General features: G+C 43.5%; 1 protein-coding gene across 1 annotated transcript; it reads right to left on the bottom strand.

The window, feature by feature from the left end:
* Positions 1–392: 392 nt before the first annotated feature.
* LOC138372475 (ice nucleation protein-like) lies at positions 393–3203 on the bottom strand. The gene is made up of 2 exons (XM_069337940.1): positions 3159–3203; positions 393–833 (listed from the first exon to the last, which is right to left on the bottom strand). The coding sequence occupies exons 1-2, from the start codon at positions 3201–3203 to the stop codon at positions 393–395; spliced, it is 486 nt and encodes a 161-aa protein (XP_069194041.1).
* Positions 3204–20592: the final 17389 nt, after the last annotated feature.

Here is a 20592-nt window from a genome sequence, read left to right as displayed (position 1 = left end):
AAGTATTTGCCAGGGTGCTTACAAATGCAAAGATCTTAGTTAGCCCTTATCTAACCTAATATCTAACCCTTATCTTATCTAATGTTTAATCAATCATGAGTCAAGCACAGTGGCAGAGTCGTGGAGGATTGCTAATGTGGTGCCAATTTTTAAGAACGGAAATGGATCACTTGCGTCGAACTAACGTATATGGTAGGCTAGTTATTTGAATTAATAATCTCAAAAGCCAATCTTTTACATCTTGGAAAACAGATTAATACAAATATTCACAATATCGTTTCACTCGGCTAAATGCGAGCGGCCGATATCGATTGGCAGCTGGTATTTAACTAACTTACTCTCAGTCTTTTCAGTATATTTCAAGCAGTTGATAGCGGGAAAGATTCGACAGTTTATACTTGATTTGAGGCAAAAGTGGAGGTATACTGTGCCTCACGAGTGGAGGTATACTGTGCCTCACGAGTGGAGGAATACTGTGCCTCACCAGTGGAGGCATACTGTGCCTGACTAGTGGAGGTATACTGTGCCTCACGAGTGGAGGTATACTGTGCCTCACGAGTGGAGGAATACTGTGCCTCACCAGTGGAGGCATACTGTGCCTGACTAGTGGAGGTATACTGTGCCTCACGAGTGGAGGTATACTGTGCCTCACGAGTGGAGGAATACTGTGCCTCACCAGTGGAGGCATACTGTGCCTGACTAGTGGAGGTATACTGTGCCTCACGAGTGGAGGAATACTGTGCCTCACCAGTGGAGGCATACTGTGCCTGACTAGTGGAGGTATACTGTGCCTCACGAGTGGAGGTATACTGTGCCTCACGAGTGGAGGTATACTGTGCCTCACAAGAGGAGGTATACTATGCTTCAGGAGACTAGTTACAAAGTTACAAGTACATGGTATTATAAGAAGTATCCTAATTTGGATCACGTAATAATCATTTCAAAGAAAGTTGAGAGTTTGCGTAAGTGGACTTAATTCGAAAACCGTTGTAGGTTGAGTGCCCTAGGGCTGTCCTCAGACCTCTGCCGGTTATCATATATTTATACACAGGATCGAACAGCAACTTTTGCAAATTTGCAGACGATTAAAACTTAGGCTGGAAATATATAAACTCAGAAGATCTTGTAACGATCTTGCCTTATAACGTGGGCGATAGATTGGCAAATGACGTTTAATGTTGAAAAAAAAAAACCAGGGTTCTAAGCCTACGCAATGAAAGTTACTAGATATCAGCTGGACAATACTGAAATTGAAGGGAGGGTAGAAATAGCCTAAGCTACTCTATCCCTTTGAGATGTATTTCTTTCTTATCTCAATAAACATTCTTGAACTGAAATTGCGAAATCAAAATGCGAAAAAATTTAGATAAATCAGTGCTTAAATGTACGGAATAAGTACGAAATAGAATACTAGGATCAATTTCTCGAAGAGTTAGCAACATAAGATCTAATACTAATCTCCAACCTTATCGTGTTAGGCTGTATTTATATTATGGAGTTCAGCTTCGGCCTCTGTATTAACGAGGGGACACAAGCTCACTTGCACAACGTCAGTAGAGAGAAGAATGAAGTTAAATCCAGGAATAAAACCTTCCTTATGAAGAAAAATGAATAGTCTTTAATTTGAAGTTCCCTAGAGCAGCATTTCTTAACCTTATTACCCTTGTGGAGCCCTGGAACTAATGTTCATGTCTCAAGGAACCCCTCTGCATAAAAATGATTACATTATATGTATTTATAAATCTGAAAATATATCTTTATTAATAACAAAATTCAACCATATCTATCAACACAAAAAAATCAACATTGACATTGTTGAAAAAGCATAATATAAATCAAGGTAACACAAGGAAATATGTGGGCCAAGAAAATGGTATTTTTAAGCCAATTTAGATAATAAAATTTGTTTTTCTAAAGGCAAACCTGCGATAGGCTTCTCATACACAAATACTTTATTCTGGGTCGAACTTTACAAAAATACTCCGATTTAATTTTTTCAATTGAAAAAGAGAGACGATTTTAGTCTTTGCTCTGGATACTGCTTAAATGATAATAAAGCTTGCTCTCACATGTAAGAAGTTGAATAGTGCAGCAAAATATATATATATATATATATATATATATATATATATATATATATATATATATATATATATATATATATATATATATATTGCTTTGCTCTGAATGGCAGAATAACCATCTTTCGCACAAACCCAGAACTTATCCAGGGATAGGTCGGTGAACCACGCCTCGAGTGAACGAGGAGATTTGTAGCTCACAAAGTTCTTCCTCTTCTCTTAAAGTTCTAAAGATGAACACAAAAAAATGACTTAGAAATACATAAATACATTTGCATATGAGTAGCATTAGGCTAGGCTGGCTCTCTCTCTCTCTCTCTCTCTCTCTCTCTCTCTCTCTCTCTCTCTCTCTCTCTCTCTCTCTCTCTCTCTCTCTCTCTCTCTCTCTCTCTCCCAAGGAGCCGCTAGTCACCTCTCGCGGAACTCGGTTGAGAAACGATTGTTGTAGAGGCAGGAACGACAAATGGAGCATACAAGTGGATAAAAGACTATAACAAAAGGGGGATATTATCAAGGGGTTTCAGCACATCAACGCAAAATGGAACACAAAACAGTGGAGATACAACGGATAAGCTTAGATCCAGGAAAGACCTGGGTAAATACTGGGTTGGATACAGAATGCTGTTGATCCATGGAATAAATTACCGGGTAACATATTGGACGAGGGATCGAGGGTTTGTTTCGAGCGTAGGTTAGACATATAAATAAGTTTGGGTTGTTGTGTTATTATATACTGTAAACACAGTCGAAATATTTGTAATTATTTCCTAAATAATGACAAACACTTTACTTTTAATTGAGTTTGTTTTTCTATATTGATACATCTTTATTGCCACATTTTTTGTGTATATTTTTTGTATCCCATATGAATTCACTAATAACTTTCTGTAACACTGTTATGCCTCAATTTGCCGACTATGTTGGCTGTGTGTTTTGAGTCCACAGAAACACACGTGGTTATCACTTACGGTCAACATATATGGAGAGGTGTGTAAGGTGTGGAGAACACACACACACTGGCAGGCACCTGGGGTGTGGTGGTCCCTAGCTTTCAGGTGCTAAGGTGTATTGCCTTACATCACAAGTGTAAGGTGTGGGTGGTGCATTGTGTGAGGGGGGCATCTTGCCTCACTCCTGCTGGACACTACAGTCAACTTGATCACATAACAGTCAACTGGTCCACACAACAGTCAACTGGTCCACACAACAATCAACTGGACCACACAACAGTCAACTGGTCCACACAGCAGTCAACTGGACCACACAACAGTCAACTGGACCACACAACAGTCAACTGGACCACACAACAATCAACTGGACCACACAACAATCAACTGGACCACACAACAATCAACTGGACCACACAGCAGTCAACTGGACCACACAACAGTCAACTGGACCACACAACAATCAACTGGACCACACAGCAGTCAACTGGACCACACAGCAGTCAACTGGACCACACAACAATCAACTGGACCACACAACAATCAACTGGACCACACAGCAGTCAACTGGACCACACAGCAGTCAACTGGACCACACAACAATCAACTGGACCACACAGCAGTCAACTGGACCACACAGCAGTCAACTGGACCACACAGCAGTCAACTGGACCACACAACAGTCAACTGGACCACACAACAATCAACTGGTCCACACAGCAGTCAACTGGACCACACAACAGTCAACTGGACCACACAGCAGTCAACTGGACCACACAACAATCAACTACACCTGTCAGCATGGCGTAGAACGGCTCCAGCACTTCAGAAACCTCTTTATCCTCACAAGAGAGTCGAATCCCCCCTTATCCATATCTCCGAGTTGGGTTATATCGCCATCAGCACCTGGAGATGGCGTTGGTTATAGGGTATCGAGTCCAGGCCCGCAGCTCCCTCTCTCTGGTATATATATATATATATATATATATATATATATATATATATATATATATATGTCGTACCTAGTAGCCAGAACGCACTTCTCAGCCTACTATGCAAGGCCCGATTTGCCTAATAAGCCAAGTTTTCATGAATTAATTGTTTTTCGACTACCTAACCTTCCTAATCTAACCTAACCTAACTTTTTCGGCTACCTAACCTAACCTAACCTATAAAGATAGGTTAGGTTAGGTTAGGTAGGGTTGGTTAGGTTCGGTCATATATCTACATTAATTTTAACTGCAATAAAAAAAAATTGACCTCATACATAATGAAATGGGTAGCTTTATCATTTCATAAGAAAAAAATTAGAGAAAATATATTAATTCAGGAAAACTCTGCTTATTAGGCAAATCGGGCCCTGCATAGTAGGCTGAGAAGTGCGTTCTGGCTACTAGGTACGATATATATATATTATATATATATATATATAATATATATATATATATATATAATATATATATATATATATAAAGGTAAAGTCAATTTATTGGTAAGTAGTAAGAATAAATATAATATATATTTTGTGATCAGCGCCTGGAGTGTTCAACTGGTGTCGTATATTTATATAAATTGTGAGGGAGGCAGTATTTAGTTTTTATTTATGAATATAATACCATGAATTTCTTATACTTTCCTCGGCATTTTTCAATCGTTTCGAAATTAGCAATTTAGAAGACTAAGCTAAGATATAAGCACGAAGATTAAGAGTACAACGTCCTCTATGATGCACTTCTCTCTCTCGGAGTCCCTCTCAGTCAGCTGACGGACGTAAATAAACGTATATCTGATGTATTTTGTCTTTGAGTCTCTCTCAGTCAGCTGACGGACGTAAACAAACGTTTATCTGACGTTTCTTCTTTCTGAGTTCCTCTCAGTCAGCTCACGGACGTAAATAAACGTATATCTGACGCATCTTGTTGTTTCTGACAGCTGTTTATGGGAAATTAATAAAGAGTAAATAAATAAAGGAAGATTTCATTTAAAGGTTTGAATCGTGTTATCACCAAAAGTGCATTGTGGAGATATCTTAATGAACCCCAGCACATTTGTCGCTATCTTGTCTTTGTACCAAACGACGAACCACCAGTATGTACCAGACGACGAACCACCAATTTATAGTTCCATGGTTCACCTGTACCATGAAAATCCTCTCTCACACACATGACTCGTGTGGAAGGCACTCGCCAACCAGGCAGTAGTGGATATGTGAGCCTGCGGGCCGCTCCAAGCAACAAACAGCCTGTTGGACCAAGCTGTCACAAGGCAAACCTGGCTCCCAAGCCGGGCTCGGGGAGGAGTAGAACTCCCGGAACCCTATCCAGGTATACACACCTGACTCGTGAAGATGGAGCTCCCAAATGGGACTAATATATATGGAAAGAAGTCATTGTTTTGCACTAATCATTTTCTAAAGGCGTGGGCCCCAGGAGCTGAAGCCTAACCCTTTAATCATAACCATGTCATAAGTTTATGTGGTACTTCTGTGTGATGCATCTGAGCGATAGATCTATGTGATGTATCTATGCGATAGATTATGTGATGCATCTGAGCGATAGATGTAACACGCTTGTGTGAAAGCGTTCCGAGTGTTATCGTATATCTACATCATAAAATGGACGTTCTACGTTCTTTTAACTGATTATGTAAATCCAAGCAAAGGCTTGGGAAGCTGAACATTCCTTTTACCCTGTGTCGATGAACTGCTCGCCAGCACACACACACACACACACACACACACACACACACACACACACACACACACACACACACACACACACACACACACACACACACACACACATTGGAATTGACAAAGTGGAAATAGATGAAATGTTCACACGTAATAATAACAGAACGAGGGGACATGGGTGGAAACTGGAAACTCAGATGAGTCACAGAGATGTTAGGAAGTTTTCTTTTAGCGTGAGAGTAGTAGAAAAATGGAATGCACTTGGGGAACAGGTTATGGAAGCAAATACTATTCATACTTTTAAAACTAGGTATGATAGGGAAATGGGACAGGAGTCATTGCTGTAAACAACCGATAGCTAGAAAGGCGGGAACAAAGAGTCAATGCTCGATCCTGCAAGCACATATAGGTGAGTACATATAGGTGAGTACACACACACACACACACACACTCAAATGAGCCACAGGGACGTTAGAAAGAACTTTTTCAGTGTCAGAGTAGTTAACAGATGGAATGCACTAGGCAGTAATGTGGTGGAGGCTGACTCCATACACAGTTTCAAATGTAGATATGACAGAGCCCAGTAGGCTCAGGAATCTGTACATCAGTTGATTGGCAGTTGAGAGGCGGGACCAAAGAGCCAGAGCTCAACCCCAGCAAGCACAATTAGGGGATTAGGTGAGTATACACACACACACACACACACACACACACACCTATTTATAGGCCTATTCTATAAATTTATTAAAAGTAAATTGCAGGTAATGTATAAACTCCAGAGGTTGAAAATGAGGAACAGATTCGCGGAGAATGAAAAGGAAATGTGTAAAATAGTAAATGTTCCAAAGTGTGTTTGTGCAACAGGAAGTTTGAGAGAAAAAGAGACAATACGAATGTCAGAGAGTAACATAGAGTACATAGAGGCGGCTCGAAACAAAGTGGGGGGAAATGCTCAAGCAACTAAGTAGGAACAAAGCAGGCCCAGATGGAGCCATCTTGGGTCCTGAGAGAAGGCGCATTTGAGTTTAATACTCAACTTCAGGTGATTTTTCAGGTATCTTTGTGTACAAAAGTCTTCAGTTGCATATAGTCCTGGGGACCATTCAGGCTTGTTCGCAAGTCTTGGGAAATATATGGAAAAAAATAGTTAAAATTTACAAAAAGGAACAGAGAAGACCCTCTTAATTATAGACCTGTATCATTGACAAGTGTGGTAGTCAAAACTCTAGAAAAAATAGTTACAACAGACAGACATTATAGTTTCGAACAGGAAGATCCTGTTTAACAAATCTGTTTCCATGATAGAGCCACATAAATTTTACAAAAAAAAGGAATCGTTGGGGGTGACTGCAATTCATCTGGACCTGAAAAAGGCTTTTGACAGAGTTCCACATAAGAGGGTTTTTGAGAAATTAGAACATATTGGAGGGGTGACAGGGAAGACTCCTGACATGGATGAACATTTTCTGACGGAAAAATGAGGGCGGTAATCAGAGACAGTGAGTCAGACTGGAGAAATGTTACAAGTCGTGTACACAGGATTGAGTTCTAGCACCAGTTATGTTCATTATCTATATGAACTATCTTCCAGAATGAATGCAGAACTATATTAACATGTTTGCTGATAATGTTAAGCTCCGAGGGCAACCCGTTCTCGCACTTTCTTACCGTCAATATTGACTTATTAAATAAGTGCATATGTGACATACTAATTTATTGTGAATATTTTAGTTTACCTTGAAAGGCTTCATAGAAAACACCGACCTTACCTAACCTTCTTAGTATGTTAAGATAAGCATCTTATTGCTTCGTAATTACAATTATTACTTAACCTATTATAGGTATAGGTTAAGCAATAATCGTCAACAAACTTAGACGATTGTCATGCCTGTCAAGATAACATGGACAAAAAAGTGTATGAAAATGACATTGTATCCAAAGCAAAGGAACAACCAAAATTATTACTTTGTCAAATACAAGGAAAAATGAGAGTAAATGACCAAGTGACTAGTAGTAGACTCCATCAGTCTCAGGAGACTATGGAGTTGCGCTCTGGTTGTCGGTCTGGAGTGGCCTCTCCAGGGCGCCAAGCCAGGGTAGGTTGATACGGGAGGAGAAGCTGTTACCCAAGCAGCAAGTCCCCCTCTCCACGGCGACGAAAGTCTCCAATGGAAAGGCAAACCGCCAATACGATTGGTTCCAGCGCCGTCGCAGGAACTGTCAGAATGAGGTTGAAGGCAGCAACGAACTGCCCTCAGGGGCTCCAGCTCCGGAGTTGACCTCGAAGTTGGTAAAAGAAGGGCACAGGGACTCCAAACCTGGAGACCGCCGTGGTCGGGGCCGGAGAAGAACAACCCCAGCAAGGGCAAGAACGACCCTCCAGCCTCCTGAAGTAGAGCCTGTTGGGCCGCACGAGTCCCAGGAGGTGGACTTCCGAACCCCGCACCTACGGGTTCCAGACAAAGATCGTCACAGCCCTCTTTCACCCGAGGCCCGCTTCCTTCATGACCCAGCAGAAGGAAGAGTGATAAATATTAATATCGAAGGAACTTGATTGCACAAAAGGGGAAGGAAGGAAGGAACTATCAGGAGAAAGCGCCAAGCCATTAAGACTATAGCACTGGGAAGGGGTCAGGATAAGGATTATGGATGTATGGATGGGACCAGGGGAAGGAATGGTGCCCAACCACTTGGACGGTCGGGAATTGAACGCCGACCTGCATGAAGCGAGACCGTCGCTCTACCGTCCACCACGGGGAGAAGAATATACAAAGAATGAAAGTGACAATTGTGAGGAGCTCAGTGCCAGGCCCCCGTGGAGTATTCATGAGAGACTGACAAAGATTGAGATAACAGCAGAGGAAATAATGATACAACTAGCATCATTGGATGTTAGTATAGCTGTGATACCAGATAATATTTCATCACGGATGTTAAACGAAGCTGTACAGGACCTCAGTACACAGGACCTCAGTACACAGGACCTCAGTACACAGGACCTCAGTATCACTCTAGTTCTGTTTTTTTTTATTTAGGTGACATGGGAGTTTTACCCGGCAGTTGGAAGATGGCAAATGTCGTGCCAAAATATATATTATATATATATATATATATATATATATATATATATATATATATAATATATATATATAATATATATATATATATATATATCCAGCATCTCTTTCAAGATGCTGGAAAGAATATTAAGGATAAGACTAGGTAAGCACCTATAGAGGATCAGACATGTGAACAAGCACCTATAGAGGATCAGACATGTGAACAAGCACCTATAGAGGATCAGACATGTGAACAAGCACCTATAGAGGATCAGACATGTGAACAAGCACCTATAGAGGATCAGACATGTGAACAAGCACCTATAGAGGATCAGACATGTGAACAAGCACCAACATGGCTTCACTGAAAGAAAACCTTACCCAACGAATTTATTGTAGTTCTATGACAAAGTAACAAAAAAAGACAAGACAAGACAGAAGACATAGATGGCTAGCCTGATTGTGTAGTCCTCTTACTGATACCTTTTTTGAAGTAAAGATATGTTGAAAATCATTGCATATTTCCCATTAATTAGCCTTTCCCGTAATCTTTAAATTGTTCTTATAATCCATCTTACATTTATAGCTTAGCGGAAACATTGTTTAAAGTTACGACTAATAGATTCACCATCATCCACAACCGTTAAGCCAGATGCGACAAAGCATTCGTACATCAGAATAATTTAATTCTAAGACAACATTACAAGACTAGAAAGCTATACCTCGTCGTCACCGAGGCTAGAGACCTCAGCCCGGCCTCAATTAATATCACAAGTAACGCGTTGAACAGGACTAAAGTTGTAATAACCCAAAACTAATTAACATTCAAGTGGAAGGGGGAGGCGTGATGATGACTGGGCGAGCGTGTGGGAGTAGAGGTGGTGTTATTACGGAGTGACCGACACACACACAACAACCCGTCCTCGACTCAAGTCCATTACATCCAGCGGTCGACCCCACAGACGCATTCATAAATTTTAACATGCTGTTCATTCAAAACAGGAATTTTCTCAAATATAAATTGATATTATGATATATTAGCATATTATGCATATATAGGCATAGGTTAGGTTAGGTTAGGTGGTTGGGTACTGTTGGCGATTATTTGTATTTGTAGTACGTGGGTGAAGTATTTATAGCGTTGTGATTCGAACAAAATTCGTCAGTGAAGCATTTGTTCCGGAAGTGTTCGAACGAAATGAGTTGTGAGTCGTGTGTAAATCGTTTTTCATTCATAAACAGGGAGTTGGGCAGGTGCATGGAATAACTTTTGGATCTTTGTTTGGAGGACGGGCTGCACACAACTGTTCTTGGCGGCAGCGGCGGCGGGGACTAATTCGCTGTCTCGGATGATGTCAACTCATTCGTGTCTGTGTTCCATGTAATTGATATTAGTCCTCTGGTTGTTATTGAGAAGTTATGGAACAGTTTCACAGTGCCTCGAGCGTTGTGCGACATGTCCACGGTGCTGTCACAGGGCGTTGTGACAGCACCGAGGCGCTGTGACCCCGCAAGGCTGCTTCACATCACAACATATTAGTTCCATGTCACCGGGCGGTCGTGTCTGCTGATAATTTGTTTTCAGATATATATTTTCATTTGGTAATTGTATTAGTACAAGGAACGACAAATCGTGAGAAAAGTCGTGCATTATCTTCCTCTATTTCTCCTCCTCACCTTATAGGTATATTTGACTAGCAATATTTGAAAGGGAAACTAAGCGAAGAAGATGCAGGTCTTCCTTGTTATATTGCTGTTCCTCGTAAGAACAACCTTTCTGTTGTCGATAGATATTTCTTTCCGGAAAGAAATATCTATCTCTGAAATGATGATCACCAGAGATATCCGCTGCTACTCAACTTGGGGGGGCGACACAAAACAAAGATAATCCACATACTATAGTATCTATATAGATACTATAGATACCATATAGTATCATCAGGATTATATAGTATAGTATCAGGATTATAGATACTATATCTATAATCCACACACCAACAGGGGTTTTAAACTTCGTCATATTTGTGAGAAATAGGATATCTCTCCAAGCCTAATTAGATTTAAAATGCATTATTTTTTTATTTCATTCAAAATTCACATATCACCCTTGACTGTTTAAGTCAGTTTAGAAACTTGATTTTAGAACTCATTCTCTGATAAATAAGTTAGCTTGTTTTTACAACAGGTTGTACGATAATTTGTTGTCAGGAAATGATAGTTAGTTTCACGTCTGTACATCAACGATAATTAAAGCCTCAAACACACTCGATCCGGATAAGGTTATATTTGCTTTATAGAATTTTATCCACAGAGGAAAAAGAAGTTTTACTCTTGGGTTTGGCCTGTCTCTTACAAAGAATAAATTATACTTAATGTTTTCGTTGTGAAAGATTATGTCATGGGGTTAACTGAGTGTGATATAGTTCTGAAAGCCTGATATTTAGTTGTCATCAAATTTCAGCCATTTTGTGCAATTATTATACAAATACAACCAAAAAGTATCAAATGAGAAACAAAGGATTTCTAGAGATATTTTAATTTCATTTTTATAGATGATAATTTGCTATCAATTATGCCAATTAAAGGTACAGTGCTACATAAATTTGAACTTATTTGAAAATATAATTTTTTTATCGTTGATCTGGATCTGGTGTGACTTATCTTTTGAAGTGTTTCAGCTTCATGTTCACGATACTTGAAGGACGACATCTGTGAACACCTGGTATCGTCCTATCGCGTTGAAGGAACACAGGTTTAGTGGACGATCTGTAAGTGATTCTCCAAGACCTTCAACTGGACGACAGTTTAACAGGACTTGGACGACACTTAGCAAATGTTATCTCTAATTACACTGCAGTTATATACTGTGTAGAGTCACACTGCTACGACGGCTGTCACTGCTACGACGATTCTAATCTACGACGTCTCTAATCTACGACGTCTCTTACTCCTTCGACGTCTTTCACTGCTACGACATCTCTCACCAGTGCGACGTCTCTCACTGCTACGACGTCTCATCTGGACATCGTAGACGCGTGACATCTCTAGCTAAACAGCTTCTGGAGGAGTATTATATAATGAGAAAACTCACTGCCTTTTTCTAAGGGAAGTTGCCGGGTAATTGGTCGAGTTGGTTGATCACCAGGAACGCAGTTCACCACCCAACAGTCTCAAGATGTAATTAAAACACAGGAGCCAAAGCTTCAATTTAGTGGTAGTATCTATAAGGGCGAAGCGAACACCCCAGTGCTGGTCATCATCGATGATGGCGTGACTGGTAATACTTAAGCATAGAGAGAGCACTTAAGTGTACAGCTGTGAAGCTCTTTATGTAAGCGAGATACAAGCAGGTGGCTGGCAGATACGTGTGGTAACATTGGCTGCTAACAAGCAGCTTCCTCTATGACTCTGGCTCTTCCCATGTGGCTGAGACAACTATAATTATCTTCTTATAATAGAGCGGTCTGGCTCTATATCTTGCACTGTTGTGACAGACAAAAGTACACTGGTAGATTCTGGTGCGTCGAGTGACTTCTTGCTATCGCTGCGGCAAACTTGCCGGTCGAGCTGCGCAAGCTATACCTTGAATATTTCTGTCCTTGTAGGTAAAAAGAGAATGACATTCTCAGGCTCGGGCGCTGTCGACAAAACCGCTTCCCATGCACCGAGGACCACCTGGAGCAGACCGTTTGGTTGTCTCATACCACTAAATTTTCAGTAACCAACCTAAGTGGGTATTTCGGCCAGTAGGTGTGGCAGGACAGCCTGTAGGTCTCAAGAAGCGCCACCATCATCAGCAGTGGGATGGGGGAAGGTCTGTGTCTGTAGCAGTCAGTCCTGCTAATCACCTGCATGTCAGCTGACCCAGACGTGGCAGGCTTGTCTGTTATCGCTTCAAAGGTCTGATACAAATGGTCTGCCACGCATCAGAGGTATTAACATTAGTAACGAGGCTATCAATTGATGGGGCAAGTTGGCCGATATCTGTTTCAGTAGAGTGGAAGTGTGTGGGTCGTAGACGACAGGTTGTGGTGTGTGTGTGTGCTGAGTGGCAGGAGGGGACGCTACCACACCTGCTGCTAGCCTGCGCCACACACCCGCTGGCAGTCTGCGCCACATTGCGCCACACACCCTCTGGCAGCCTGCGCCACACCCGCTGATGCTCCAGAGGCAAGCGCCCCAAAGACCAGGTCGCAGATAAGGTGTAAATATTAATTACAGATATCACCGCATCTCCGTAATTAATAGTTGAAGGCTCGCTGCTCACCTGGAGGAGAAGGAGGAGGCCCAGGCGACGCCTGTGTAGGGTGTCGTGTGTTGCAGAGTGAGGAAGATCGGTGGGAATGCTGGGGCTTTCCTGCACGAGAATGAGGCTGGAGCTGGAGAGTTAAAGATACAAGGTATCATTCTTTACATCGCTCTGGGCAAGAATGGTGAATTTTTGGAGTTATGGAGGGTTGCATGATGTAGAACTGTAGGGGGGGAGGGGATGAGATGAATGAGGTTCATCTGGGTATATATTCCTTAACAACCCCCCTCCCTCTCCCCCAGCCTGTCAGCTGGCACTTGGGCGGCGAGACGCGCTAACAATCATCTGACCTGGATAAACTGCCAGCGTGCAGATGGCATATTCTGTCCCTTACTCCTGAGACCTGTGTCTGTGGGAGCCACGACCCTGTAGCCTTAACAACTGACACTACGAAAGTCTATAGTTTAACAACCAAACCCTTAATACAAAGAGCAAAGCTAGAGGACTTGTGTGGTGTATAGACGGAGAGAGAGAGAGAGAGAGAGAGAGAGAGAGAGAGAGAGAGAGAGAGAGAGAGAGAGAGAGAGAGAGGATATCAGGAGTAACTACAGAGAAGTGAAAAATAAATATATAAGAGTGATGAGGGAAGTAGAGAGAGAGAGAGAGAGAGAGAGAGAGAGAGAGAGAGGAGAGAGAGAGAGAGAGAGGGAGGGAGAGAGAGAGAAAGAAAGGATATCAGGAGTAACTACAGAGAAGTGAAAAATAAATATATAAGAGTGATGAGGGAAGTAGGAAGGCGATGTGGACGTGACAACCTGCTACGGGAGGAGGGAGATGTCTGCGACAGACCAGTGAGGAAGGCGGTGAAGGGAAGATGGCAAACTGGCAGAAAATCACGAGGAAGTGAAGGAGCTAATGAAAAGTTTTCCGGGATGCTGGATGAAGCACGCCGTCTAATGACAGTCACGGGCAGCACAGACCTGTCAGTAGAGAAGTGTGACTGACACACACACACACACACACACACACACACACACACACACACACACACACACACACACACTATCAGAAGACGGGGCTAGACTTCTACAGCTCCGCCATCAAAGCACGTCTAAATGTACATCTAGGTAATTGCATTTAGGTGGGGACATACGCCGCGTCAACTTGCTGGTGGTGTGTGTGTGTGTGTGTGTCTGTGGTGATGTGTGCCTGTGGCGATGTGTGTATCTGTGGTGTGTGTGTGTCTGTGGTGTGTGTGTCTGTGGTGTGGTGTGTGTGGTGTGTGTGTGTGTGTGTGTGTGTTCACGGGAACACTCTGGTGACGCTCCCAGGACGAAGGGCGGGGCGAGGCCCGTATGTGTGTCAGGAGACGCTCTCGTACACCCGATCATCAGTCTCCCATGATGCAACTTGGCATTACAATCCCCTGATGCCCTGAGCGGTCGTTGTCCTCGGCTGGGCGTCCGTCTGGTCGCTGCGTCCCGCTGATTGGCGGGCATCATCTTCCCAATTAACCAATGACAAACTCCTTCCTAACACCGCTCCCGTTTAGAGTGGCCATTTCAGCTGGCCATATCAGCCAGAGGGCGATGTTTCGACCACAAATCATCGACAAGTTAATTAACTGTGTGTGTAACTATTCGCAAAATAGTTAGCTTGATCAAGGCGGTTGCAACCTGCTTGAATGTTCATCAAGTTCATTAAGTAAGAATGTTCATTTTGGCAAATTTAAGTGCTGGCCGTAACACGTGTAGTGGTCGAGGCATACATAGTGGGCTATTATCCTGCCCTGGGTGTGGCGCTCCCAGGTGGCTGGGTGTGGCGCTCCCAGGTGGCTGGGTGTGGCGCTCCCAGGTGGCTGGGTGTGGCGCTCCCAGGTGGCTGGGTGTGGCGCTCCCAGGTGGCTGGGTGTGGCGCTCCCAGGTGGCTGGGTGTGGCGCTCCAAGGTGGCTGGGTGTGGCGCTCCCAGGTGGCTGGGTGTGGCGCTCCCAGGTGGCTGGGTGTGGCGCTCTCAGGTGGCTGGGTGTGGCTCACACACACACACACACACACACACACACACACACACACACACACACACACACACACACACACACACACACCACACACACACACACACCACACACACACACACACACACACACACACACACACACACACACACACACACACACACACACAATTAGGTGAGTACAATTAGGTGAGTACACACACACCCCTCACCGTAGGGGCGCCACTGGCGCTGCCTGTACGACTGGATATATTCATATCGTAAACTGGATATGATGACTCGGTGTCAATATTTCCCCTGTGACTCTCGGCTTCTCAAGCCCCCCGACCTCGTCTCAGGAACCTCAAATACTCGTGTGGTCGTCGTGGATGGAATTCCGTCAGTGATCTTTTAAGAAAATAGTTTGCCATTCTGTCTTCGTTTTTTGTGTTGTGTTAGCAGGCGATCAGCTGGGTATGACCGCAGGGATAACCTATATGAACGTAAGAATATATTTACATGTATCGTTACGGTATATTATATATATATAGGAGGTAAGGGGCGCGACAGTGGGTGTGGGCGGCAGCTGTCAGGCCTCACACGGGCGGGAGATTACATTACGCCAAAGAACATATCCGTGATGCGTAATGTATACTGTCTGTCTGTCATGATTATCTGCTATAACGTCTCCCGCCGGAAGCTGGTAATGCCTCTCACACTGCCGTATAATTTTCTGGGGGAAGTACAGCGTGTGTGTGTGTGTGTGTGTGTGTGTGTGTGTGTGTGTGTGTGGGGCGCCAACCTTTTCATCTCCCAGTGAATTAATGTTATAACTTTCAGTCATCTCGCGTCATGTCGTTTTTCTCCTCTTTGAGTTTTTATTTTATTTTACCTCAACGATGTCGTGGAGCTCGTGTCATTCACGAATCTTACGCTGAAGAAGTTCTATCGAATTCTATTTGCTTCAACTGCATTTCCAACCCGACACCTGTGCCTTAACCCTGGAAACACAAACCGAAACTGTCTCTATTTTCCGCTTGTTACAACTTGTAATAAAGTTGTTACATCTTGGCTTAACGTGTTTATGACGTATTAGAACGTTGTTACAACTTCCTATATTGGTTGTTATAACTGGTTAGGAGGGGTTAAAACTTGTTCGAACGTTGTACCAACGTCGTAGTTTCGGTGTTTGGCGGGTTATGGCCGGGTGTGTCTCTCATGGTGAACTTTGTCTACCTTGTTTATTCCTGTTAATATTTTGCACGTTGTTTATAGTCCCTGATTCATCTTTCTTCCAGCGTGACGAGTCTGGGGCTTGATCAGCCTTACCTGTAGGTGCTCTCCTCACCTGTGGCTCAGGTCTACTAGGATGTCCGTACTGCCTACTAGGCAGTAAAGTGCGGGTCGAGGCAGTAAAGTGCGGGTCGAGGCAGTAAAGTGGTGGTCGAGGCAGTAAAGTGGTGGTCGAGGCAGTAAAGTGCGGGTCGAGGCAGTAAAGAGTGGTCGAGGCAGTAAAGTGCGGGTCGAGGCAGTAAAGTGGTGGTCGAGGCAGTAAAGTGCGGGTCGAGGCAGTAAAGTGGTGGTCGAGGCAGTAAAGTGCGGGTCGAGGCAGTAAAGTGGTGGTCGAGACAGTAAAGTGGTGGTCGAGGCAGTAAAGTGCGGGTCGAGGCAGTAAAGTGGTGGTCGAGGCAGTAAAGTGCGGGTCGAGGCAGTAAAGTGGTGGTCGAGGCAGTAAAGTGCGGCTCGAGGCAGTAAAGTGGTGGTCGAGGCAGTAAAGTGGTGGTCGAGGCAGTAAAGTGCGGCTCGAGGCAGTAAAGTGGTGGTCGAGGCAGTAAAGTGGTGGTCGAGGCAGTAAAGTGCGGGTCGAGGCAGTAAAGTGGTGGTCGAGGCAGTAAAGTGGTGGTCGAGGCAGTAAAGACAAGGACAACACGCCCCACATAACGGACAATACATAAGCCTGCTAACATTTCGTTAACTCTTGCCCCATGTCATTGGTCTCTTCTTTACGGCAAGGACGGCTTGTTGTCTGTTTAATTATGTGACGTTTATCTACACTCTCTTGATCATCGTTATGTAGCCTGCACGCACACACACACGCACACACACACACACACACACGCACGCACGCACTAGGGGACACAGGTGGAAACTGAGTACCCAAATGAGCCACAGAGATATTAGAAAGAATTTTTTTTAGTGTCAGAGTGATTGACAAATGGAATGCATTAGGAAGTGATGTGGTGGAGGCTGACTCCATACACAGTTTCAAGTGTAGATATGATAGAGCCCAATAGGCTCGGGAACCTGTACACCAGTTGATTGACAGTTGAGAGGCGGGACCAAAGAGCCAGAGCTCAATCCCCGCAAGGACAAATAGGTGAGTACACACAGGGAGCAGGTGGGAGAGAAAATCCCTCAGGAGTCAGAACGAGAGAAAGATCTGTGGGTTGATATCACACCACTCCTGTCCCCTGAAGCCCCCATCAAGAGGATAACATCAGCGGCGTATGCAAGGCTGGCAAACATAAGAACTGTACTGTATTGGGAACCTTGTACACCTCATATGTCAGACCATTACTGGAAAATGCGGCTCCAGCCTGGTGTCCACAGCTAGTCAAACACAAAACGAAGTTAGAAAAGTTCAGAGGTGTGCATGGTATACTATTCTCCTTTTTCATATTATTCAAGTACTTTGTATGTTAAAGATAGCAGTCTGTAGTTGGGTGGTCTATGTTAGTTTGTTGTGTGTGTTGGTATGACATTTAAGTCCTTGAGACTATCAGTCACCACTCCAGTCTTAAACGATGCACTGGAGATCATTAAATGGCTTTCATGGGCTTCTATTATCTTCGTATAGGCGCCAAGATGAGGTCTAGGCTGACATGTCCTTGGAGCAGGCCGCTTACCTCTTCATCTGTCATTACTGTTGGGATTCAGTCCCCCCAGACGAGCCATCCATCTTGTGTCAAGTAGGTGTTCCGACTCCACTATGAAGACTTCTTGCAACCTTTTAATTAACCCTTCGCGTGTTTGTCTGACATTCAAGATTAACTTCTCATTTATCTTTTAAGTTTCACCGCCAGATCATTTATTATGTGCGTCTGCCTCAAGTGGATGTGTAGCACTCTTGCTTGGTCCTTATCGCTGGAGAATATGTTGTTCTCATTTGTTCTCGGCTACACATTATATACTTGTTCCTTTGTTCATCTCTGTTCTGCCATATCTAGTTTTCTAATACAGTTCTGTATACCCACCACGGGCTGTGGTGGGTATGTGGGCCTGCGGGCCGCTCCAAGCAACAGCCTAGTGGCCCAAACTCTCACAAGTCAAGCCTGGCCTCGGGCCGGGCTTGGGGAGTAGAAGAACTCCCAGAACCCCATCAACCAGGTATCAACCAGGTATATCCCCCCCCCCCTATGCTCTCCTGATTATTAACTTTCTTGCATTGCACATGAAACCATTGGCTGTCCTCCGGGCTTGGCACCGCGTTCCTTAGCTGGAAAATGCATCTTCCTCCTGCCTCTAAACGTTTCTGTTTCATGTATCATATTTGGCCCTGGGGGTTGTTGCTTGGATTATCGCTAAGTACCCCCTTGTATTTATCAGTTTTCTTTCTGATAAATCCAATTTTTTTCCTGATCCGCTCTTTTCCTTTTGCTTTCAAAGGGAAAAGCTCTTTTTAAACTTATCTAATATTTAAATATATCAATTATACACTTAAATATTAGAACAGTTGTCAATATGGTTTAATATTGACAATTATTATAGTATAATTAAATTATTTATTTAAATTAAATATTTAATATCTAATATTAATGATTTAATAGTCTATCCCCTGTGTAATGTCCCTGATTCTGGATGAAGACGAGTTCTGACCTTGAAGGTGAAGCGACCACTGATAAGAGGAAAATATCACACTTTGGCACAAGTTACATCCGGTCGCCAATGTCTTGGTATAGTGTCTCTTATAGTGCAAATTTCGTTTGACAATGGTGAATAATTGATTTTTTTTTTATGGGACATGAGTTTCCAACGTTAGAAAAATTATTACGTATACATTGGAGTGTTTTGTTTAAGAGTTGAACAAAACTGAAAGTTCAGAGATTGTCGAACGTATATGAAAATGACAAACGTTGAAATGTTGAATTTCGTTATTTGAACATAATTTGTATATTTAGAAAATAGTAGGCACACTGAAGTATAAATACATATTTATGCCCATCTGAAAATCGTGTGGGGAAGGAGGGGAGAGGGGTGTTCCAGGCAGGGCGTCACTCCTCACCCTGGCGTGAGTGCTGGGTGAGGAGTGAGTACACTTACTCACACCTCGCTACTTGAAGAGTGTGAGGAGCAGTCTTGAGGGGGCACTCAGCCCCGCTCCTGTGCCAGGTATGTCCACTACGGGCTCACCATAGCCCGTGCTATATGGAACTTATTGTTTCGAGTAGCTGAATCTATAACAACAGCAGTCTTGGGAGGCGTATCCCGGCGTTATTCTTATATACTATAGTAAATATAAGCGTTCATATGACTGAAAGTATACACTTAGCGCGAGTACGTGAGTCCTGGTACGAGTTATCCCGCCCTGTACGACTGACCATCCTGCGAGACGGGGACGTTTCAGCATGACGTACTCTTAACACAAACTATGTAACCCTTGTTTACCAGACCTAACACTAGAAGGTGAAGGGACGACGACGTTTCGGTCCGTCCTGGACCATTCTCAAGTCGATTCTTCAGCCACGTTATTGTGACTCATCGCCTGCATATGTAACCCTTCGTATACTCTCGGGCAGCTGCCTAAATGCAGTTGTACATGTTCAAATAAAAATGAGAAGACAACGTTACATTGTGTCCCTTTCTTGACCACTTTCCATGAAGGTGAAAGTAAGAAAAGACATAGACGACTACATAGACACAGATACATAGACGACTACATAGACACAGATACATAGACGACTAAGTTACGGAAAGTCAGGACCTGAAAGAGCTTGACGTGACGCACAAGGCCGACATGTGTGCCCTGTCCGTGGTGTGTGGGGAAGCCAGCCAGCCGTCCTCTGTGGGGCGACATGTGTGCCCTGTCCGTGGTGTGTGGGGAAGCCAGCCGTCCTCTGTGGGGCGACAGGTTGATGGTGGCATTAGTATTGATTAAGAGAGTAATCATTAAAGTAGGTACAAGTGTGAGCAGTTCCGTGTAGGTCCCGAGGGGCTCGGGCGTGATGACCTCCGGGGTTTCCAGCTATAATGGCGGGAATGTTGATGGAGGAATCATATTTGATCATGTGACAACCAGACAAACCATTCAGGGAGACTGAGACTGGATCCATCATCCGGACCTTTTTTGGGGGAATTTGACACTTTTTCTTGGTACCATCGTGGCTGGCCTCGACCAATGGTGGTGGCCAGACACCGATGATGGTGGTGGTGGTGGTGGTGTCCTCTCAACCCAAAATAATAAAAAGTTTTTAAACAAGTCTATATTAATTGCTTTTTATATATATATCTCTGGGCATACATAACGAAACAAAGGCGACGAACGTTCGCCTTTGTTGAACGTTGTACCGTTGTACA

This window comes from Procambarus clarkii, chromosome 39 (assembly GCF_040958095.1).
Source record: "Procambarus clarkii isolate CNS0578487 chromosome 39, FALCON_Pclarkii_2.0, whole genome shotgun sequence".
NCBI lineage: Eukaryota > Metazoa > Arthropoda > Malacostraca > Decapoda > Cambaridae > Procambarus > Procambarus clarkii.
This window is presented reverse-complemented; position numbering and strand designations above follow the sequence as displayed.